Raw genomic sequence first — 23,852 nt, 5'->3', positions numbered from 1 at the left:
TGAACTTTGCAACTGAGTCACCATCTGAACGCTGCAACTCCTTCCGATCACCAGAGGGCCAGTTCTGGGCCGTGGTCTCAGGCCAGGGGCTGTGATCTGTCACTTCTTCGTCTCCAGAAATCCTCGGCACCTTGGTAGAGGGCCACGTTTTTGTGGGAATCCCACCAAGGAAAGTCAGTGTGGCTACTCCCTGAGTGACAAATTAACCACCAGGTCCTTAAGTAATATGCAAGAACAAATGGTCAACGGCTCACAGTTTTATTTGGGGGTAACAGATAATATTAAAGTAAAAAGAAGCTACAGAAAGTTGTCCGTTGAGTGCAGAGTAACACCTAACAGGGCAAATCTGGTGACTTTGCAAATTACCATAAAGACCAGAAGAGTGGCCCTGGGGCTGTGATGGACACCAGAGTCATCCTAGGCAAGCACAGTCCTCGTGGAAGAAAACCAACAACACTAAGCCCTTCATCATCAGTGGTATTGTAACATCCCATTTCTTCAGCAGGATGTAGGTGCACTGGGGATTCAGTATCCCAACCTGGGCTCCCCTATAGATCGATGGTGTGCATCAATATTGTATGATTGCATTTTTTATTGAATAGGCTAGTGGATAGGATTGGGGGTAACTGGGTTTGAGGCACAGATGACAGGGAGGGTGGTGGGAGAGGCACGAGGGAGCCTCTGGGAACTCCACAAAAAACAAGATTACCAGAGGCCCTCAGGGGAAGCTAGGCTACGGCAGCTGGCACGCAGCAGAGAGAAGCCACATCTGGAGAACAGTGTGAACAGGTCAGGGGCGGCCGACCCTCAGTCCACATGTCACGACCAGCCCTGGAGGAAGCATCAGTTATGTGTAGGAAGTGACAGACACAGGGCAGGAACAGATGTTGGCGTGGAGGTACTGACTGCCCTTTCTAGGGGTACACTATCTAAGGCGATGAGACCTGGGGTGCCCAAGGGCCCATCTTTTATGAGAGCAGTGGTAATGGATACTTTTGTGGAACTTTCTGAGCCAGTCCCCCACTTATCCAACTTACTAGATTAACCACCTTTACTCCCGTGGTGGACCCTGCTGGCCGCGTGCGTGTGGCACCCCGCAAGCTCGGCACCAGCTCCCTCTTCTCACTTCTGCCCACTCATTTCTCCTCTCACCTGTTGACATGCACGGATAGCAAGAGTCTGCCGTGTTTGGGCCCACATGTGTTTATGTTGGTTGTATACAATTGTAGTTATGTAATTGATAAGAGTATAAACAGAAAGGTTATTAACCAACAGAATAAGAGTGTAAAAAAAAAAAAAAAAAAAGAGGATTATTTTTTAACAAAAGTTAAATTGAGCCGGGTGCAGTGGCACACTCCTATAATCCCAATGGCTCCAGAGGCTGAGGCAGGAGGATCACAAGTTCAAGGCCAGCCTCAAAAACTTAGCAAGTCTGTTTTAGTCTGCTTTATCACCACTGTGACCAAAAGCCCTGATGAGAACAATTTCAGAGGAGACCAAGTTCATTTGATGCTCGTGGCTTCAGAGGTCTCGATTCATAGACAGCTGGCTCATTGCTCTGAGCCCAAGGTGAGGCAGAGCATCATAGCAGGAAAGCAGTGTGGAAGAGGAAAGCAGTGTGGAAGAGGATACGGCCACCAGGAAGCACAGAGAGATTTCATCAAAGAAAAAATACAAACCCCAAAAGCACACCCCCAGTGACCCACCTCCTCCAGCCACACCCTGCCTGCTACAGCTACCATCCAATTAACCGTATCAGTGGATTAATGCACTGATTTGGTTAAAGCTCTCCCAACCCGATCTTTTCACCTCTGAACTTGCTTGCATTGTCTTATGCATGAGCTTTTGGAAGACATCTCATATTTAAACCATAGTCCCTGTCTCAAAATAAAAAGGCTAGGGGGTGTAGCTCAGTGGTAGAGTGCCCTCGGGTTCCATTCCTCGTACCAAAAAACAAAATGCTCTGAAAAGAGTCAGTATAAAATCCTGTGATTTTAAGAAATGCTGTCAAATTAGGAATGGATAAGGGAACCATAAAATATTGAGAGAAACTAAAAGTGAAAAAGGATTTTACAATGAGATTGCATCAGAAATAGCTAGAGGGCTGGGGAGATAGCTCAGCTGGTAGAGTGCTTGCCTCGCAAGCACAAGGCCCTGAGTTCGATCCACAGTACCACAAAAAAAAAAAAAAAAAAAAAAAAAAAGGAACAGAAATAGCTAGAGTTTCTTGCTTCATATTAAGGAAGCCAAAATTCCAGGACAACACAATATGTGTTATGCAGGACAAACAAAGGGCCTTTCATCAGACCCAGAAGAAAAGCAAAGGCCTTAGGTCTACACCAACATGCCAGCAGATTACTACAATTTAGATATTTTGAATCAAAATAAAACATTTGAAGAAAGGATCTATCCCTTTGTGATGCCCTGGTTTAACCAATATTTTCAAAGAATTGACCCATTACCAATTCTAATAGTACCAGGTCAGAATCCACCTATTGGGTAAAACAAAAAGCTGATCACTCCATCTGTCTCTCTCAACCTAAAAAATTGTTAAATCTACTGATTCCACCAGGCAGCCCTTCGAAGCCTAAAGTGTCAATAAACTCTGTTTACAAGGTGCCCAGCAAAGGTATCCCTCAATCAACTTCAGTCTGACATTTATCCTTTTCTTATATTCTGGAGATATTTAGTTCCATGTATTTTTTTTTTAATCTCCCAACTAACTCCAATTTTTAAACATTCAGTCTCCTGGAAGCCAATGATGAGCACACAGTTCTTCAAGGGAGACCATCTAAACCCTCCAATTTTTATCAAGTGGAATCTTTAAATATTAATAATTCAAAAACCAAAAGAGGGAAACCCCGGCAGCTTTAGATGGGCTATAAATAATTCGGCACTCAATCAGAACAGAGTACTTCAATATCCTGGAGCTTGTTTTAACAGAATGTACTTTCCTGGAAACTGTACAGCAAAATAGTAAATGTCACCCTCACTCAGACCAGAGGAACCATATCCCAATTATCTACCTTGCAATAAAGGTGCTGGCCAGTCCCACAAAATGTCATGGCAAAATCTTTATGGAGCAGCAGGATATGGCTGAGACAATACCCAGACATGAATCGGTAAACATTATGAAATAGTTTCCTTTCCAATTTCTTGCCTGGGTTTGCCTCCCTTCCCCTACCCCAACTTCCCCTGCAGTCTCCGAACTCAGAGAATAAGCTTGAACAAATGCGCCGGTTTTTCTAAGCTGATTTACCCCTCCTCATCTCCGCCAGGCTGCGAACCTTTGCCAGCCCATGTTTATTTGTCCAGATAAAGACAGCACCACTTTCCAGCCAAGCCAAACTGAGCTAAATTCCAGTCTTTCCCTGTGTTTCTATATTTGCCTTATGGCAGTAATGTTCACCAGATCTGTGATCATGGACCACAAGAAAATATGAACTCCTTACCATCCAACATGAGTATGTACCTATAACACTGTTTGGTGCAGGATGCTTGATATAAAGTGAAAAATAAAGCCACTTTGTACGCAACAGTTAAAATGCTCCAGGGATGCAGTGGCTGAAGGCTTTATGTTATGAATTTTATTCTTATATTTCAAGCTCCCTCTACTTTTGCTCTGCTTTGAACTTTTCCATTTAAAGTTCTCCCTATAGGTACTTCTTGCTCTGAAAATCTTTAAACAGCCTGGGTCAAAAACCAGTCTCTGGACTGGGGTTGTGGCTCAGTGGCAGAGCGCTTGCCTAGCATGTGTGAGGCACTGGGTTCAATCCTCAGCACCACATTAAAAATAAATAAATAAAATAAAGGTATTGTGTCCATCCACAACTAAAAAAAATAAAAATAAAATATAAAACAGTCTCTCGGGGCTGGTTTGAGGCTCAGTGGTACAGCACTTGCCTAGCATTTGTGAGGCACTGGGTTCGATCCTTAGCACCACATAAAAATAAAGTTATTGGGTCCATCTACAACTAAAAAAAAAAAAATTTAAGTCTCACAGCCAGGCATGGTGATGCATGCCTGCAGCCCAGTGACTCAGGAGGCTGAGGCAGAAGGATCCTGAGTTTAAGGCCAGCCTCAGCAACTAAACCAGACCTGTCTCAAAGGCAAAAAAAAAAAAAAAAAAAAAAAAAGTCTCACTCTGACCCAGCCAGCTCAAGAGCAGTCAAGCTTCTTAGGTTCGACAAATTCCCCTAAGGATGGAAAAGATTCCAGAGAATCATCTTTGGAGCACTGAATGCAGGAGTCAGCCACCAAGGTCACCTGCCCCAGGTGCACTCAGGATAGCAGCTGTGACTAGTCGGGCAAACCTCAGGACATGCTATCATGGCCCCAGTGCCTGCTGGGTTCTTACCTGTGGTCCACAGGTTTGGCTCGTCCTTCCTTCTCAAGTCATTATGCCTCTCCCTGACACCACAGCCCCAGCGCCCACCAAAATCAATGCAAGTGAAGAAACAAGACTTTGCCCTCCAGTCAGAGGGCATCATGACCCCTCACCTCTCTGCAGATTTCCAGGAGGGGAGAAAGTCTCACTGTACACTTCTGGGAAGTTGGTCCTGAAATTTCCTGGGTTGCTTGGCCAGGAATCTCTTTCTAAAATGGTGGACACCGAGGGACACTCCTGGGAGCTTGCCCTGTGATCCCCAGTCTGAACGATCTGTATTATTTCCTCAGATCAACATTTGAGAACCGGCTACATGCCAGACACTAGCTAATCAGGGAGGACACAGGAACAAATGAGATAGTCCCTCCTTCAGGCAGCACACAGACCACATAAAGAAATTTCACCAAGCATGTGCAATGAAGGAAACAAAACAGGGCAGTGAGACAAAGGGATCTGGGGTGGGCTGCAGGGATCTTTGCCCTGAGTGTGATCAGGGAAGAACCTCTTGAGAGGTGACATTGACGCTGAAATGGAGCTAACTATTCACAGATTTGCAGGAAGAATACTCCAGAAGGAACCACAAGCACCAGTACCCTGAGAAGGGAGAAAACCTTTTCTTTGCGTCAGTTTTCCATCACTGTGACAAAACACCTGAGATAATCAACTTATAAGGAGAAAAGATTTATCTTGACTCGTGATTTCAGTTCATGATGCTTGACCCAGTTGCCTTTGGGCCTGTGGCCAGGCAGAAGGTCATGACAGGGAGCATGTAGCAGAGCAAAACTGCTCACCTCCTGGTAGTCAGGAAGACAGAGGGAGAGGAGGGGCCGATAGCCCCTGCAGGGACACACCCCCAGCCATCTCCTTCATCCCACCAGGCCCCACCTTCTGAAGATTGCACCAGCTCCAAGAGGTCCATCCACGGGGGCCAAGCCTTCAGCGCACGGCCTCTGGGGGATGGTTCAGGTCCAAACCGTACTGCCTTGTTAGAAGGACAGAAGAAAGGCTGGTGCAGCTGGAGCAGAGCAGGGGAGAGGGAGAGTGGATGGAGATGGAGCCCAGAGGCCAGGCAGGGGTGGATTCCCTGCCCCTTCAGACCTGAGGAAGGTCCTAAGCAAGGGGTAATCAGCTCTGTGCTTTGAAAAGATCATTCTAGCTGCTCTCAGGAGAACAGACTCAGGGGCAGAGAATGAAAGAGGGAGAACAGGCAGGGGATGGGATGGAGGCCTGCACTGGGCTGGGAACCATGGACCTGATGAGACACCATGGGATTCAGGACATATTCTGGAGAGAGGGCAGCCAGAATTGTAGAAAAAGGGTAATAAGTCCAACATCTATAAATACTCACTGCCCCTGTGTAAGTGATTGTAAGAATGGGTACACACACACACACACACATCATCTTTCTTCCACAGACAGGGCAAGGTAGTGATTCAAACTCCAGAACCAAAGTCCAATTCACACACCTACCAGCTGTAAAACTTGAGGCAAGTTGCTGAGCCTATCTATACCTTGGTTTTCTCTGTAAATGACAGAAGCACCCTGTGGGGATTAAGCTAGTTACCATATGTGAAACATTTAAGGAAAAGCACCTGCCACAGAGTATCCCACTGCTATTATATCAGAGTACTACAAATTTAGTGGCTTAACTTTAAACAATACAGATTTATTCTCCTACAGTTTTGGAGGCCGGAAGTACAAAGTCAGTTCCGCCAGCTGAGCCAAGGTGCTGGGGGCTGGCTCCTGTGGAGGCTCCAGGAGAGAATTGGTGCCTTGCCAGGTTCTGGGGCTGCAGCCTTCTTGACTCCTGGCCACGCTGCTCCAACCTCCACTTGTGGGGGCACTTTGCCTTCTCCCTTTATGACTTGCTTGCCTCCTGCTTAGGAGAGACCCTTGTGATTATATTTTGGGCCCTCCTGAATAATCCAGAATAATCTCTCCACCTCAAATTCCATAGCTTAATCTCATGCGCAGCATCTTTTGCCATAAAAGGTACATTCACAGGTTCTGGGAATTAGGTTGTGGACATCTTTGGGGGCCATTATTCTGTCCCCTGTACACAGTAAGCAATAAATAAAGGTTAATTATCATTATTATCATCATTATCATTCCCATGGTAGCCCCAGAACATCTCCCCAGTCCCCTCCCAATCTATGTGGGAGAGGAAGGAATACAGAGAGGCTACTAATTCCCCAAAGCCCCCTGTGGCGGGGCCCTGAACTCAGGCTAGATCTGCAACCCATGGAAGCTGATCAGGCAGAGCCTCAGCCACTGGTTGATCCTGGTCGGGGAGCTGGGGCAGAAAGCAGATGAGCAAGAACACCAGAGGCCTCGTGTGGGGCCCAAGGAGGAGGCCACCAGCGCAGGCTAAGGCCTCCTGATGCTGCTGTATTCTGTGGGCTCCTCCTGATCTCTGCTGGGAAGGTGGCCGGTGTTGCTGTAGGTTGGCTCCTGATCCGAGACGTCCAAAGACAGAGATGCATAAGAAATTTCCTCCCTTGGAAAGGGAGCCTGCAATACAGATGGTCAGGAGGTCCAAGTGGCTGGCAGACTGGGACAGACGAACCTTGGAGAAGGTCCATGCAGGACACAAGCTTCTCAAGTTCACTCCACACCCTCCAGCTTCCCTCTGCCCTGCCAGGCTCCCCAAAGGAGCTTGAGCCACAACACAACAAACTCCCACCTCTGCCCAGGGCAGCCTATGGCATCCTGAGCCATGTGGCCCCTCTGCCTCTCTCCCGCCCAGTGTGAGGACCACATTAGGTCTCCCTGGTCTCTCCTGAAGCCTGAGGGAGTGTTCCTCAGGCAAATCCCGCAATGACAATGACCCTGCCCAGCCCACCCTCCACTTCTATGCCCACATGGGTGCAAGAAAACCCATCCTCAAAGTTGGAGACAACAAAATGCCTGCCCTTCCCAGCCCCGTGGAAGTCCTCATGAAGGACACACCATGGTGACATAGTCCACTTCAGCCTGGTCGGCCTGGGCAGAGGTTTTGGTAGAGGCCTTTTTCCGGGAGGAGCCCGGGGAGGATCTGGGCTGCTGCAGGGACAGGTTGGCATAGCAGAGGTCCTCCTCCAGGGGCTGCAGCACCTGGGAAAGGGAACGCAGGCTGGAGTCACCTGGGCAGCCTATGGGCACAGGTTCCTATTGCACAGAGGGACACAAGCCTCTCGCTTCCCCATGACTCCCTACGAATCTCTGTGTGCCCCCACTTTTCCATCCCCTTTACCCCCCAGCCCTCCTCCCCTCTGGATGCCTCTCATCCTCCCGGGCCCTGCAGGGGCCAAGGATGCATGTGCGCTTCAGTACGTGGTTCATCTGACATCAGGGGTCCTGGAAATTGGGAAACAAAAGAGAGGAACTGGCTGGTCTCAGGGACTCTCTTACCTGCTCTGGCGACAGCCCCGCATCTGAAAGGCAAAACAACCTGGAATCAGAAGGCCCATCCCTGAGGCTGACAGAGGCCCCGGCGCAGAGAAGAGAAACGTGAGGGGCAAAGGGGTGAATGAGGCTGCAGGTTTAGAGACAGGAGATGCAGCTCTAATTCTGCCTCCTCAGGTGGCACACTCTGTGACATTGGTCACATCCCCTCTGAGCTTCCATTTCCCATCTGAAAAATAGGAAGACTCCAGCCACTGGGTCCCCACATCAGAGAACAGCACCCTCAACGGCTCAGGTGGCCTCAGCAGCCAGCCTTTGGCTCCCCTGGACTTCACTTTCTTTCTGCAAAATTCCAGGCCCAGCTTGTCACTTCTGCCACAAGTTCTGCCTACACCTCCACCATTCCTCTGCTTCATGTGTGCTTCGGGGTCAGTTCAAAGTTGTGCCTGCCTCCCGCAGCTACCAGGCTACGATCGCTCCTCCTGCTTATTTGTCCCAGTGAATTTGTTAGTCTCCGGGTGGGCCGTGAGTCACTGGACAGCTGGAGGGTTGGCCCTGCCTGGCAGGCAAGTGTTCAGCCAGGGACAGAATCACTCTCCAAGCTGCCCCCTGGCTGGGTCAGCACAGTGGGGACGGGTTTCCTGGGGTGGCTGGTTTCTCCCCCATCATCACCCCCAGCCCCTCTGGCCCAGAGACGGAAAGAAGAAAGGGTTTTCCCCATTCTTAGATTCAGATATCTAGAGGCTGAAGTGGAGTTAAGAATGAGTCGTGGCTGACACATTCAGGAGAAAAGGCAGTGAGCCCTCCCACCAGACAGACAGATTCCCAGGATGGGCAGGCTTGGTGAGAGCCCGGGCCCAAGCATTCTGAGAAGTAGCACAACACGTGAGAATGTGGAAGTAAAGCCAGACGGGAACAGGGCTGGTGGAGGCCAGGCCTCATGACCGCTGAGCAAAGGCTCCTGGGCTGGCATCCGCCCACGGCCCCACCGCCCGGCCTCTCACCTTTCTTCTGTCGCTTCACTATCCTCCAAGCCAGGAGTGAGGCCGCCATCAGGAGAAGCAGCAGCACAGCAAAGACGAGCGGGAGGAGGGTGCTGAGCTCAGTGAAGGGGTGCCTGAGAATGACAGGGGAGGCCCGTACACCCAGGCTCGCCTGCCCCCTCCAGCCCTCTCCCCGCCCAGGTGGAGGGAGGGCCGCACACCTCACCGCCTCAGGACTGTGGTTCACAGCCAGGGAACCCAACGCTCCTGGGTGCCCTCAGAGATGTTTTTTTAAAAAGGAGAGGAGACCTCCACAGGTAGGGTCGGTGTGTCTGGAGGCTCAGCAGAAATCACCTGGCAATGGGCTCCCGCCAGGTCTCCCTGCTTCTATGTCTCTCTTCTAGACTGAGCAACGTCCCCCCAAATCTGTGACCCCCCTTGAGCCTGTGAAGGTGGAAGTACGATCTTTGCCAATGTGACCAAGGTAAGACGAAGTCAGAGACTGGGTAGGGTGGGCCCTAAGCCAACGCCTGTCATCGAATGAGAGAAATTCAGACATAGACACACACAGGGAGGAGCCAGGTGGCCACAGAAGCAGAGGCTGGACTGACGCAGCTACAAGCCAAGAAGCCCCAAGGTTGATGACGACCCCCCGAAGCTGGAAGGAAGCCATGAGACAGACCGCCCTTCGGTACTCAGCATGTGACTGTATTTGGAGCTAGGGTCCTTAAGGAGGCAATTAAAGCCGGGCCGTGGCACATGCCTATACTCCCAGTGACTCGGAAACTGAGACAGGAGGATTGCAAGATTAAGGCCAGCCTCTGCAAATTAGCAAGACCCTGTCTCAAATTTTAAAAAAAAAAGGGAAGAAATAATTAAAGTTAAAGAGGTCATTGATGTGGGCCCTAATCCAGTGTAATTAAGAAGAAATTAGGATAGAAATACAAAAAAGGGAGACCACGTGGAGACCCCAGAGGAAGATGGCCGTCTACAAGCAAAGGCAGGAAGAAAGCAGCCCTGCTGATACCTTGAGCTTGGACGCCTGGCCCCAGAATTGTGAGGAAAATTAATTTGTTACTTAAGTCACCAAGCCCGTGGTACCTGTTAGAGCAGCCCTTGTGGCTCATACAGGGACTCTCTCATTCATCTTTGAATTCACAGAAGTATGAAGATAAATGTCTCAATTAATCATATCAACTTTAATTGGTTACATGAATTATCTTGAGACAGAAGAACCCTGAGGGCAGATCCCTGGACTCTTTTGTTCATTCTTGTCCCCTCAAAAGAGCGACAGGCGTGAATGGACGCTCAGTAGCTGTTTGTTGACTAAATAAACAAATTATCCATCTCATGCTGATCCAAAGCTCCAAGTGGTGCTTACATAAAGCTTTGATTAACAAGATGAGGACTCCTAGGCTGCTCTTATTAAAGGCAGTTTGACAGGGGAAAAAAATTCTCAAAACAGAGGGCAAATGGGAGAGAGGGAGGAGAAGGGGTCCCTGTTGGTAGAAAGATTGGAGATGTCCCATAGAGATTTTGTGATGAAACCCCAGCAGTAGAAGACCTTGGCAGATCTAAAAAATAGCTACAAGGTTAAAAGGGTCAAGATAAGCCAAAAGAGGAAATTAAAGAGGGCTCTCGGCTTCTTGAAAGCTCTTTGACTATGGATGGCTGGGCAGGGCACTTAGAAGCATGAACCACACTCTTTTTTGGGGGGATAGCAGGTATTGAACCCAGGGGTGCTCTATGGCTGAGTCACATCCCCAGTCCTTTTTATTTTTTAGAGACAGGGTCTCTCTAAGTTGCTTAAGATCTTGCTAAATTGCCGAGGCTGGCTTTGAACTTGCGATCCTCCTGCCTCAGCCTCCTGAGCCACTGGGATGACAGGTGTGAGCCACCACATTCGGCAGTGCCACTGTTCTTGTAGTTAGAGGAACTGGAGGGGAAACAGGACTTCCCCAAGCCTTCCTCAGCCTCCTGATGGGACACTGGGCCAAGAGCCACCTGAGCCTAAACCCTGTGCCCACACGCTGCAGCCACATGGTCCTCCCGGACCGCCAGTCATTGCTCTCCCCACCGATTCCACCTCTATGTCCCACACCTGCTGTGTAGAAGAGAATTCAGTAAATACGGGGCACAAGAACAAATGAACCAGTGAATCTCAGACTGCTCCGCACCAGGATGAGCGCTCCGGGGCTGAGGAAAGCAGGAAGGCCCCAGCATCCTCACCCTCACCAAGGAAGCGGAAGGTTAGGATCAGGCTCTGACTGGGGCCTGGGACTTCAAGGTTCCCCCGCTGCAGCAGTCTGGGCCAACCAAGCCACAGGGGTCCTCAGCAACAGAGCCAGCTTACCTGCGGTTCGAGTAGTAGCTGGTCAGAGTCGGGAGGCTGTCGGTGTTTTCCGTGGGGTCTGGTGCTGCACACGTGTTGGTGGTGGGGACCACGGTGGACACTGTAGTTGGTGCTTGGCAAACAAACAGATCACGCACTACTCCTCTTACCAGCCCCCAGCCCTGCACCTGGCTCTGAGCCTACAGGTAGCGTGGCCCCTGCTGGCCGGAGATGCCTGGAGCAGGGCTGTGTGGAGGGCCTAAAGCCCTGACCTCTAGGAGAGGAAGGGTCAGAGGGCCCCCAGAAAGAGCTTCAGGACAAGGACAACTGGGGCTCAGCTAACATAAACCCCTCTGCTTGTGACGGTGCCTCAGCCAAAGGCTCCCTCTGGCCTTCTCCACTCAGCAAGAACCCAGGACCCTGGTGGGAACTTGTATGGTGACTAAAATATACTCTAGATTGAAGACATCTAAGGTCAAGACCAGCCCTGAACAAAATCAGAATGTTCCAGAAGGCCTTCACTTCAGGCAAGTTCTGAAGATTCGATAATGGGGTCACCTTCCTCCTGGGCGTTGTCAGGATTCAGAGACAATGCCTGCTCCCCACTGTGCCAGCAAACATGCTCAGAAGTCCCAGGCATGGGCTCTGGTGACCATGCTGCTCCTTCATGCCCCTAGACCCCTGCCAGCTAGTGTGCCTGAGGGCAGGACCACAGACTCAACAGGAAACGCCCTCAGACCCAGGCCCTGGGACCCTGGTGGAGCCTCCCAGGAGTGCCTGTGTTCTGGAGGTTTCAGAACCAGACTCGTTAAGCCAGAGGCATGAAAGACTCCCAGCAGGACTTCCAGCACCAGGAGTATAGCGGTCTGTGTGGCCTTGCCAGGCCTCGGGAGTCAGAGCAGCAGCACTCTGGCTGCCTACGTGGGGCTTCTCTCACCCCAGGGTCGCCCCAGGGTCAGATGCAGAGTTGGGGTGAGAACAGCACCTGTTGTTGGGGGCTGTGCATGTTGGCGGCCGGGATGGCGCCTGATCACATCGGCAGCGAGGAGGTTAATTGACATAAGCACACTCAGGTGATTTTCTCATCCACGCACACAATGTATGCGCATGTGTTCTCGAGCGCTAATTGCCTGCTCAGAGCATCTCGCCTAATCTTTGCGTAAGAGGCGTGGCCCTGCTCTCCGCGACCTGGAGGTGATATAAGCGTAGGCGGAGTGAGACGTACACACAGAAGCCATTAGAAGCAGTCAGAGAGAAGAAGATGCGCCACAGCAGCCATTAGCAAAAAAGCCAGAAGAAAGAACACAGCAGTGAGTAGGGGCAGCGGCGGAAGGCAGATCGCGGAACGGAGAACTGAGACGCATCACTAGGGCACAGGGTGGACGTACCCTTAGTTCACAGGATGCAGGACTTTAAGGTGTAGCAAGTCTCTTCCTCTAAGCTCTAAGCAAAGCCTGTCCTTCTCTCAAGGTCTCTCTTAAGCAAAGTTTCTTTCTCTCTGATAAGCAAAGTCTCTCTCTCTCTCTCCTCTCAAAGCAAGTAAACCTCATTTCCTCTATCCTCTATAAACAAGCAAGAAAGCAGTGCACTAAAGAGAAAGATAGAAGTGCCTCAGTTTCCACTCCACCACCCATAAGACCTGTGCAAGTTGTTGCTGCAGGCGGTGACAAATATCCACGGATTTTGGAACCACAAAGAGCCAGCGACGCCTGTGAAGGTCCAACCCAAAGAGCAGGGCACCCCTGGACACTGAGGTCCCAGAAAGCAATAGCAGGGGGGTCTCTCCAGACCAGCTGAAACTGGGGACCATCACCTTGACCTTTATTGGTAGTAGACTCAGGACTGGGCTATGCAGAGGGAAAAGTGTCTGAGTGGCCTGCTGACTTCCTGCAGGAGGTTCCAGGATCCAGGGGCATCTAAGAGAAGCCCCGCCCCTCCCCAATCCCAAGCGTTCACTTGGGGTTCTGTGAGACCTGGGGACTCAAGTCCCCTCTGTGACAGGTTACTCTGAGTAATGGTTAATTCACTTGAGTGGGACCTCGGGGACAAATCAACATACTCTTACCTGGGTCAACTTTCACATTAACTTGAAACCCGTGGTCATGTCCAGACCTCTCAATTCCACACCAATAAGTGCCAGCGTCATCTTTCCTGAGGTCCACCATGGTCACCATGAACGTGAGCTTTTCCTGATCATCCCTGATGGACACACGGTCCTTCTTCACCTCCTGCTCTGACCCAGTGGTGCTAACAAGGATTACACAGGAACTCCAATAAGCTCCTCCACACCAGTACTTGCGGTGGGTCTTCCACGTTGAGGTGTAATTACACCGCGCAGTCAGTGAGCCCCGCTCTGGGCCACTCTCAGTCTTTGGACCAGTGACTTCATTCTGAGCAGTGCAACAGCCTGGAAAACACAAATCCAAGTAGCTGTCACTTCCCACCCCAAGGGCATGGCCAGAGTCCTGCAATGGGAAGAGTTCCCAAACCCAAGTGCGTCATGAATTGAGTAGTGGTCAAGGAGGGGATCCACCTTCCAGGAGACAGACCTGCCTACTTTAACATGCCGCTGGGCTGCAGGCTCAGGAAGGTCACTGACGAGCCCAGGACACCTCTCTCAAGAAACCAAAATGGCAGCACAGCAATCATGGCTTCTGTCATTCACCCCTCTCTGCCTCTGATGGCCAATGAATCTGTATATTCCAAGGGGTGTCCCTTCATGGCCATCTCTGTGTTGTACTGGTCTGAGAGGAAGAAATAGCAGGATCCAGGCCCATAGCACCTGCTGCTGCCTCTACTCAACACCCACGGCCCCCAGGGAGGTCCCACTGAAGCCGCCACATCAGGGGGCTGCGCAGGGACTATTCCTGGGGGTCTCGTCGTCTCCAGAGTTCTGCAGTGAGCCTCCCTGAATGAAAGCCTTGGAAGTGGACCAGAGCTGTGACACCTGCCGGTCTCCACGTGCTCTGGAACCCACAGCACGCAGCTCCCATCTTCTCCCCTGAATTGCCTTGGTGTCTGTCAAATAGCAAATTTGTGAGTTATTTATGGGTTTTCTGCTTGTGTTCCATTGAGCTTTTTGTCCATCCTTACGCCAATCCCACACCGTCCTGATTACTCTGGCTTCATAGTAAAGCGGCTATTTTATGGGGGTTTTTTTGTTGTTGTTGTTGTTCTTTTTCTTCTCATTTGAGCGGCCAGGGATTCGAACCGTGGTCCTTGCGCATGCTAGGGTTGCGCTCTCCAGAAGGAGCTATTTATTCAGCTCCATGGCGGCTATTTTAGACAGTGAAGCAGCTCTTCTTAAAATACATGTTCTTCTGATTTATTCTTCCATTTCCTCCACTTCAAAAGATTTGGGATACGATTAAAGGTTTCTTTACAAAAATGATCTTTTTAAATGGCAAATGACACTAAGCCATAGCATCAAGGAGACCAGGGAAGAGGAGAGGACCAGGGAAGCGGGGGAGGGCAAGGATCCAGGCCCCGCACAGCCCCATTCCGCTTCAGCCCACCGTCCTTGCAGAAGAAGCGGACTCTGCAATTTCACGTCTTTTCTTTTTTCCAAAGTATCCAAAAATCTAGATTTTGTGTGAATACTCTCACTTTTTAAAACCCCAGCTTCATCAGAAATACCAGCGGTCGGGCCCAGGAATGTCACTCTTAGCTCTCGGCCCTGCACCCACTGGTCAGGTTCTGCTCTATAACTTTGTCAAATTAGAGATACACACTATTTTCACAAGATGAATCTGGAAAATTTTCATTTCTTTTATGTTCTGGAAATAGAACATACATGGAGCAAAGGAATTTTTGTTCCTTTAGAGCCTTAAAAATTATCTCTGAGCCAGGTGCAGTAGGGCACACCTGTAATCCCAGCAATTTGGGAGACTGAGGTAAGAGAATCACAAGTTCAAAGCCAGCCTCAGCAATTTGGCAAGGCCCTAACTAACTCAGTGAGACCCTGTCTCTAAATAAAGTACAAAAAACGAGGTCGGGGGTTTAGGGATGTGGCTCAGTGGTTAAGCATCCTGGGGTTCAATTCCCAGTATCCAAAAAAAAAAAAAAAAAATCAATTTGGTGGTTGGCTTTTAACCTAAACTTGGATGAATTTTTTTCTTTTCTTTCCTTCTCTTCTTCTTCCTCCTCCTCCCCCTCCTTCTTCTTCTGTTCTTTCACTTTTTTCTGGTACTGGGCATGGAACCCAGCTTTTTTTACTTTTAATTTTTAAACAGGGTCTAATGCAGTAGCCCAGGCTGGTCTCAATTTTGCAATCCTCCTGCCTCAGCCTCCCAAATAGCTGAAATCACAAGCATGGGCCACTGTGCCCAGGGTCAGCACTTTTTAAAACACATAAGGAGAGCAGCTGGACATGCAGAAGGGAGACCATGCCAGCCGAGGGCTTCCCAGTCGCGGCCTGAACACCAGTCCATCAGATCCGCTATAATAGCTCTAACAGTCCCTTGGGAACTCGAGAGAGGTGACAATACAAAGCTCCATCAACGATGCATGGTCACAATAGGCCCTGTGACCGTTTAGTCTTTGGGTCACCTGTGTTCCATAGCAGCGTGTGTGGATTTGTGCTCACAAGGTCACCCATAGGACGGGCTGGCAGGCCACTGTGGCCCACTCTCCTCCGAGGCTTGATACCCACAACTGTCATGGGGGAGCAGAGCCCCAGGCTCTCCCCAGCGCCCACTCCCTCAGGTACCCGTTGGGACACCATGGGGTCTGGTCTCCCCAGCAGGAGTGAGTGCCAGCTGGGAAGGTGGGTCCATCCTAGGGCCATGCCTCCTGAGCAGCCCCTCTCCTGGGATGAAATCCCTTTCTCTCCTGCAGCCCGCACCGTCCATTGCACCATGAAAGACAGCCCTGACTCTTTTCTTCCATATTTCCATAAAAACTGAGGAACCTGGAGCCGTTGCGTTTATCTTGGGAAAAACCTCGGAACCGGTTTACTTGGTGCCATGGAAACCCCTTTTGCCTTCAATACACAGCGAGTGATTCATGTTTGGTCTACTTGTTTTCAGTGTCCATTGTGACAAACAAGCACTGTATTATTAACTATTGGAATAGAGGCTCTTAACTGTTCTTTTAAAACACTTTTATACAAACAGAGAAACAACATGTATCCCATTTGTTTACAATAAAAAAAAATAAAACACTTTTAAGAATATCATAAACAGCCAGGCACGTGGGTGCATGTCTGTAATCCCAGTGACCCAGGAGGCTGAGGCCAAAAGATTGCAAGTACCAGCCCAGCTTGAGCAGCTTAGCAAGACCTTGTCTCTAAAAAAATGAAAGGGATTGGGATGTAGCTCAGTGATGGAGCATCCCTGGGTTCCATCTCCAGCACCAAAACAATAATGACAAATCTTAAAACCCCAGAACTTTTTGAGCATGTGTTTATGTATAATCAGATCATCTCTAGCATGTATGTGTGTGCGTGTGTGTGTGTGTGTGTACACACCAGAGATGATCTGAAGAGGTGAACAGATAAGAGTTTTTGATATTTTAAAATCAGTAATGGTAAAGGGGAGATTAGTAGAGCAGAGGAAGTGGACTTGGGGAAAGAGTGGAGGGAAAGGGGAGGGAGGCACTGGGGAGTGAAATCGACTTATGTTCATGTGCAGACATCACAATGAATCCCACTATTATTGTGTGATTATAAGACACCAGTACAAAATGTAATTTAAAAAAATAAAATTAGGGCTGGGGTTGTGGCTCAGTGGTAGAGCACTTGCCTAGCATGTGTGAGGCACTGGGTTCCATTCTCAGCACTGCATATAAATAAATAAATGGTCCATCAACAACTAAAAAATATTTTTAAAAAATTAAAACCCTGACAGAAAAATAAGGAAGAGTAATGAAGGATTTCCCCTGACAGTTACTAACACATTGTCAGGCGATAGCATAGAAATCAGCTCAGAAATCTAGCAAGAATAGTTAAGCCTATCATTAAAACAGAATAAATAGACTGAAAACAGACCTGGCCTATCTAAGAATTTCATAACCCTTGGAAGTCTCAGAAACAAGCAGAAGAAGGAAGCAGATAGCATTAGCCACCACCAGCACCAGCCATGCGGGTCCATTCAGGGCAGGTTGAGGAGGTAAACAGAAAACAGCAAATCACTTTAAAGAAGGAAAGTGGAAGCAAAATAGGCAGGCGTGGTGGCGCAGGCCTGCCATCCTAGTCTCAGGAGGCTGAGGCAGGAGGATCACAAGTTCAAGGCCAGCCTCAGCAATTTAGTGAGGCCCTAAGCAACTTGACACCAGTACAAAATGTAATTAAAAAAATAAATTTAGGGCTGGGGATGTGGTTCAGTGGTAAAGGACTCCTGGGTTCCATTCCCAGTACCAAAAAAAACAAAAAAAAAACAAAAAAAAAAAAACCGAAAGAAAGAAAGAGGAAGTGAATCTTTATGAAATCTCTGGGGATGAGAGGAAGAATTTCCAAAATATAAAATTAATGGAGGATATCACACAGAAAAAAGTCAATGAACTCAACTTTATATAAATATAACATTTGTACACACCTCTAAAAAAGACTGAAAAAGGGAAAAACTGGAAGGAAAATTTGAATGAATACACCAGAAAAGAATTCATATCCTTCATCTTTGTGAATAATTTGTACAGGGAGAAATTAGAAAAATAATGATGAAGGATGGAAAAAGGCAAGTCCCAAAGAGAAAATTCAGGTGGAGGGTAAAATCCACAGTGCTCATTTTTAATAATCTAACCAATAAAACATTTTAAGTGATGTAATTGTTACATATCAAATCAACAAGGTCTTGGGGAGTGGGGGGTTATGCTGTCATTTGGAGGAAGGGTCTCCCTGTGTTGCCCACCTGGGCTCAAGAGATCCTCCTGCCTCAGCCTCCCCAGTAGCTGGAGCTGCAGGGGCCTGCCTTGGCCAGCCTCATGGTCCTGGACAGGTCACCTTCCTTCCCCAGTCCTCTCACCCCAAGAGCTAACATCATCCCAACCTGCCCCACCAGGCCTCTCTGAAGCGTGTGACCAAGCCACACTGACCTTTCTGTTCCTCAAACATGCCCAGGCCAAGCCCAGCCCCTTGTGCTCACGGTTCCTATCTGGGAGAGCCGGCCCAGCTCTGAAGCACCTGCTCCTTCCCCACCCCAGGTTCCAGCCCAGGTGGAACTCCCTACCAACCTGAGTCCCCCCGCCAGCACCACCCTGCTGTCTAGCTCTGCTTTCTGCTCTCCTCGGGGTACACTTGTCACTTCTTAAAACTGTCTTCTTCTTTTCTCTGACTCATGGAATGAAGGATCAAATTAGACCATGTAGGAGTCACAAGTCACTAAGATCTGCCACAAATGCCACCAAGAAACTTCTCCCAGAACCCTCCTGTCATTCTCTGGCTGTCCAGTTGTTTTTTAAGGAGGTATCACTCGCATACCACCAAACTCTTAGAGAGTACCACTCCGTGGTTTTAATACATTCACAAAGTCGGGCAACCATCTACACTCTAGTTCAAAACTTTTTTGTCACCCCCAAAAGAAATGCCATACTCACAGGTAGCCACTCCCTGGCCCCTTTTCCAGTCCCCAACTGCCACTGATCTGCTTGCTGTCTCTCTGAATTAGCCTATTCCAGACACCTCATATGAATGGACTCCAACCATTTTGGCCTGCTGTGTCTGGCATTTCCACTCAGCATCATGTTGTCAAGGTTCATCCATATGCTGTGGCAGTCTCCATTCTTCAGTCTGTCTAGTAGCTGAGTGACACTCCGGTGGAGGGGTATTTCCCATTCATTAGTTTGGGTTGGACATTTAGATTTCCACTTTCCAGAAATTATGAATAATATTGTTATGAGTACTTGGTTTGTTTTTTTTTTTTTTCCTTTACAGGGTGGGGACTGAACCCCAGGCCTTGAGCACACCGTGCTAACACTCTAGCACTGAGATACCTCCCAGCCCGATGTTTATGTACTTAGCTCAAGTTTTCACACAGACATGTATCTTCAGTTCTCTTGGGTCTACACCTAGGAGCGGAGTGGAATTCCAGGGTCATGTGGTAATCCTGTTTAACACTTTGAGGAACAATTGTTTTCCGAAGTGTCTGTACCACTGTCCATACCCACAAGCAATGTATATCCTTTCTGATTGATTTTAAGAGCCTTTTGTGTGTGTGTGCGGTGCTGGGGATTGAACCCAGGACCTTGTACTTGTGAGGCAAGCACTCTACCAACTGAGCTATATCCCCAGCCCAATTTTAAGAGTCTTAATCTTTCAGTTCTTTGAAAGTAGAAAGAGAAAGATGGAAGGGCAAAGTTGCAGCAATCATAACACCTCTTGTTGGATAAATCCCCTCATTGAAACCGGCTGCGGTGGTACATGCCTGTCATCCCAGTGGCTCAAGAGGCTGAGGTAGGAGGATCGTGAGTTCAAAACCAGCCTCAGCAATTTATCGAGGCCCTAAACAACTCAGCAAGACCCTGTGTCTAAATAAGATGCAAAAAAAATAATAATAATAATGGTTAGGGATGTGATTCAGTCGTTAAGTGCCCCTGGGTTTAATCCCCAGTACAAAAAATTAAAAATCATTCATTCAACTAAAACTATTTGTCTAATTAGTACCTACTACTGTTATAGGCACAAACATCCCTGCTCTCTGGAAGGTTCCATTCTATAGGGGTGGGAGCAGGCGATGGAGAAAAATACTTGAAGGGAATTGCAGTTTAGTTCCGTCCACAAAGACCGCAGTGAGGAGAAAAAAGACACGTAGGATGTGAAGGACGGAGTCCACAGCTGTGCGGGGAATGGTTTGGGGCAGAGGGAACAGAAAGTAGAAGCATCCCCCCTCGTTCAAAGAACAGCCAAGAGGCCAGTGTGGCCCTAGTGGTGGAGCCAGGGGAAGGAGGAGACCCCAGAGAGGGTGCAACAGGGAACCCACGAGAGCACCTCGTGGCCCCTGGAAATGCTTGGACTCCGAGTCAGACGGGAGGCCACTGCAGGGTTATGGAAAGAGAGACAGATGCGCCCCACGCCCAGGTTTGGCCCAAGCACCAAGAAAGATGGGGTTGCCAAACTTGAAGACGGGGAAGACTCGGGGAGAAGGGGATGCAGGGGGAAGATGTGGTCAGGTCATATTTGGAATTTTAACATCTGGATGGAGATGTTGAGGAGGCGGTGAGCTGTAAGACCTGAGTCCTGGGAGAAGACCCGGTTATGGGTATGAATCAGAAGTCATCTGCCAATGAGTATTTCAGACGAAAGAGCAGAGAAGGGCTCTCTCTAGACAAAGGAGAGCACACAGGCTGTGTCCCACCAAAGTTTACAAGGCAAGAAAATTCCCTGAGTTTCATCAAAACAGCGTCCACTCGCTTAGAGTTGCCCCAGTCCTCCGCCTGGCCCACATCTCAGCCCTCCTTCCTCTCCATCCGCCTCCTCTTGACCCTTCAGGCCCTCGGCAACTTCCATTATTCCCTTCTGTCCCAAATGCCAGAAGGGAATCACCTCTCCCTTCTGTCAAGTAAAATCCCCTTTCCTTCCTTCAAACCCCATCTACCTCACTCCTTCCCCAAAGCCGTTCCGTGTCCATGGCACACTCACGAAGGTGACAGTCCAGCCCGGGACCAGACTTCTCCAGCCCCTACCCCAGGAGCCAGAGCTCCTCTTCTCCCCCCGTGCTGTGAGAGCTGGCCCGTCTGCTGTCCGTGTTCAACAGGAACAGCCCCGGAGTGGTCGGGAATCAGGCCTTGGGCTGGGTTCCTGATGAAGGGGTCAATATTTCTGCCTTGGCAACCGTAGGTGCCAAAACCTAAGAGGCTCATGCCGTTTGACGGTGCCTTTCTGCTGGGTCCTGGTCCCTCTGCCAGCCACTTCCTCCGGCCGGTTAAGCCTTCCCCACAAGTGCAGACCTGGGTGCACTCACCTAAGGGCCAGAGGAGGAGGGGAAGGAGCCACAGCAGGTGCATCTTCTCCTCACTCGGCCTCCAGTGGTGGAGCCTGTCAGCAGGAACCAGCGACACGCCCGCCTCCAGCTCCCTCCCGCCTCTGCCTCCTCACTCTTACCCAGTCACTTCCTCCCTGGGCCACTTCTCACTGGTGAACAGAATAAAAGAGGAAGGAGAAGGAGGGCGAGTGTGCAGCAGTTAGCAACGCAAGACGTTCTAGTGATCGTGAAAAAGCTTTTGAGAAATACCACCATGTATGCCGTCGCGGGCCAGGGCGGGGCCAGGGTCCCTGAAAAGAGAACTGGGGATCCTTCTCCACCTTGTAGACATTTGCAGACAGGAAACCACTGGGTCCGGCCAGCCCTTATCCATTCCTCCCCTCCTCCCCTGGAGGGAAGGTGGGGCAGGGGCCCAGCTCCACAGGGGGCCATGGAGAGTCAGCACTGATAGACAGAAGGCCCTAGACCTGGGATTTCAGGTGTGGCTGGGGTTTTGAGAGCCCAGAAAGCCAGAAGCTCAACAGTATTAGGGGTGGGGGTGGGACTGGACCAAAGTCAGAGGAGAGTTCTAGACTAGAGATGGGAAGGAGGGAGAGAAGGTGAGGGGGTCCAGACCTCAACGACAAGGAAAGGGGCTCAAAGAGTGGGAGATGGGAGCAAGGATATGAGCCCTGTGGAAAAGAGGGGTTTTGTCCTGAGAACATACTGCATCCTTATGGAAGCCCACTGCTGAGATCCTGAATCTTGATCCAGCCTGAATCCTCCAAAACCTCACCAGTGGTACCAGGGCTGCTGGCCCAGGAAACCAGCCATTACTCATGACTGCCCCCCACACATTCCCACCTCCCCGTTACAGTAACCATCTGTCGAAGGAAGGAAGGAAGGAAGGGAGGGAGGGAGGGAGGAAGGAAGGGAGGGAGGGAGGGAGGGAGGAAGGAAGGGAGGGAGGGAGGAAGGAAGGAAGGAAGGAAGGAAGGAAGGAAGGAAGGAAGGAAGGAAGGAAGGAAGGAAGGAAGGAAATAAGTCCAGCCTGGCCTGTCTTGCTCCCTTCTTTAGGACCCCATGTCCTCCCTACCTCCCCTCCCCCATCAGCATCGCAGCAAGCCCTGGGGGAGGAGCATGCAGCTCAGGAAAGGCCAGGCCTTTCTCATATTTTGCACCTGGAGCCACTTTGGTACATGTTATACACACCCTGTGACATCCTGACAAGGGACCCATCACTCTCCTGCTCTAATCAGAACGAGAGGGTGTAGGTGGGTTATTTGCACTGAAACAACAGATGACAAGCCATGGCTTTTCCAGGATATGGCCAGAGTCAGCCTCTCGCTTTACATATCTCCAGACCATAAAGTCAGGTCAGAAAGCCAGGGCAGGGCTCAGCAGCCCTTCGGCCCCCACCGCCTGTCAAGCAGGTCTCTGCCCAAGATGCTGCACAGCACGTGGGAAACACCGGCTTCTGCAACAGGGGAGCCACTGGCTTCCAGGGGAATGAGCAGGAGTCGAACCAGCGGGGAAGGCCCTGGAAACAAGGGACTGATGCATGAGAGTCATGGAAGAACATTTCTTTTCTTGGGCTTGGTCAGCAAGGGGTACACAGAGTGGTCTTCCAGGAGCCCAGCCGATGGCCAGACCCTCTGAATCTGGACCCTCCGACACCCAGCCTCCCCAGGGAGGAGTCCCCTTTGAACCAAGAAGGAGACTGAATGAAGTGATTGAACCCAGAGGTGCTGAACACTAAGCGCATCCCCAGCCCTTTTTTATATATTATTTATTAACAGGGCCTCACTAAGTAGCTTAGGGCCTCGCTAAATTGCTGAGGCTGTCCTTGAACTTGAGACCCTCCTGGCCTCAGCCTCCTGAGTACTGGGATGACAGGCATGGGCCACCATGGCCAGTCTCACTCATCTTTTATCTCTTCCTGCAGAAATGCATGGATGATTCCAGAAATCAGATGGGGACACCAATGTGTTGTATACGCTTATGTCACTCAGTAATCGACAGAGTCCCATCACATATGACGCTGTCTACTTTGGGGAAAGATGCCCTATAAAACAAATATCACTAAGAAGAGAAAAGTTGAGGTCTGCTCTAACTCACACTTCTGCTTGGTGGAGATGCTCCAGGGAGCTGAACTCCTCTGGGTCTTTTGAATTTGCAGATACACCTGATGTTTTCAGACTCAACTTCTTTGCAGGTGGAGCAGCTTCTGTACCAACAGGGCCAGCATGGTCGAGTCGCTCTCACTCTGGGCCAGAAGACCATGAGGGCTGTGTTGCCAGTGGCTAGATCTGCATCTGGCCCATAGTAGGTGCTCAGTAAATACTGGCAGAGAATGAATAAATGAACACACCATGTACATGGCATTGTCACTCTTCCCCTGGCTCTGAGAGCCCCTCTGTAGCACCTAAGAACAAGCCTCACACCACAACTATTCCAGCACCCATTCCTGAAGCTTCCTGACTCCCCTGAGACCAGTTGGACTTCATCTTTTCTACCCACGTGCGCTATGTTCTCTGTTTTACATAATTATCACACTGAATCCTCACTGCTCATCTAGAGGAAAGGTGAGCTGTTCCCATTTTTCAGATCAAGAAAATGAGGCTCAGAGAGCAAGTAACTAGTCCAAGGTCACATACGTATGAAGTAGCAGAGTGAAGATATGAACCAGGTCTGGCCCATATAAGTATGGGAGGGAGAAGACTGGAGAAGGAGGGAGAGAGACTAGGGAAATGGAGAGAGAGGGAGGAGCTCTTTGGTCCTGTTTGGTGCTGAAAATGAAGAGGAACCCTGACATCAAAGAGTTAAAAGAACAGCGAACCCTGTAGCTGGTCGCCATCAGGGTGCTCACTCCA

At 49.7% G+C, this 23,852-nt stretch overlaps 2 protein-coding genes across 2 annotated transcripts in view; one reads left to right on the top strand and one right to left on the bottom strand.

Annotated features, from left to right (window-relative positions):
- The window catches only part of RAB37 (RAB37, member RAS oncogene family), a 54,927-nt gene that overhangs the window by 12,446 nt on the left and 18,629 nt on the right, over positions 1-23,852 (top strand). The gene's annotated exons all lie outside the window — the stretch shown is intronic.
- CD300LF (CD300 molecule like family member f) lies at positions 3,990-21,081 on the bottom strand. Its single transcript, XM_079131934.1, has 7 exons — positions 20,980-21,081; positions 13,152-13,493; positions 11,108-11,219; positions 8,776-8,888; positions 7,778-7,800; positions 7,337-7,480; positions 3,990-6,898 (listed from the first exon to the last, which is right to left on the bottom strand). Exons 1-7 carry the CDS (start codon positions 21,020-21,022, stop codon positions 6,755-6,757), a joined length of 921 nt encoding a protein of 306 aa, XP_078988060.1. The 5' UTR covers positions 21,023-21,081; the 3' UTR covers positions 3,990-6,754.

Source organism: Sciurus vulgaris, assembly GCF_902686455.1.
Source record: "Sciurus vulgaris genome assembly, chromosome: 3".
NCBI lineage: Eukaryota > Metazoa > Chordata > Mammalia > Rodentia > Sciuridae > Sciurus > Sciurus vulgaris.
The sequence above is the reverse complement of the archived record's forward strand: the minus strand, read 5'-3'. Positions and strand labels throughout refer to the sequence as shown.

What these genes read in the sequence shown, in the direction of transcription:
- CD300LF (XM_079131934.1), bottom strand. Translation starts at nt 21,022, where the DNA reads ATGCACCTGCTGTGGCTCCTTCCCCTCCTCCTCTGGCCCTTAG. An exon ending in AGCTACTACTCGAACCGCAG is followed by an intron (nt 8,889 to 11,107) that starts GTAAGCTGGCTC and finishes TGTCATTCTCAG; the next exon opens with GCACCCCTTCACTGAGCTCA. An exon ending in CGGGGCTGTCGCCAGAGCAG is followed by an intron (nt 7,481 to 7,777) that starts GTAAGAGAGTCC and finishes TCCCTTTCCCAG; the next exon opens with GTGCTGCAGCCCCTGGAGGA.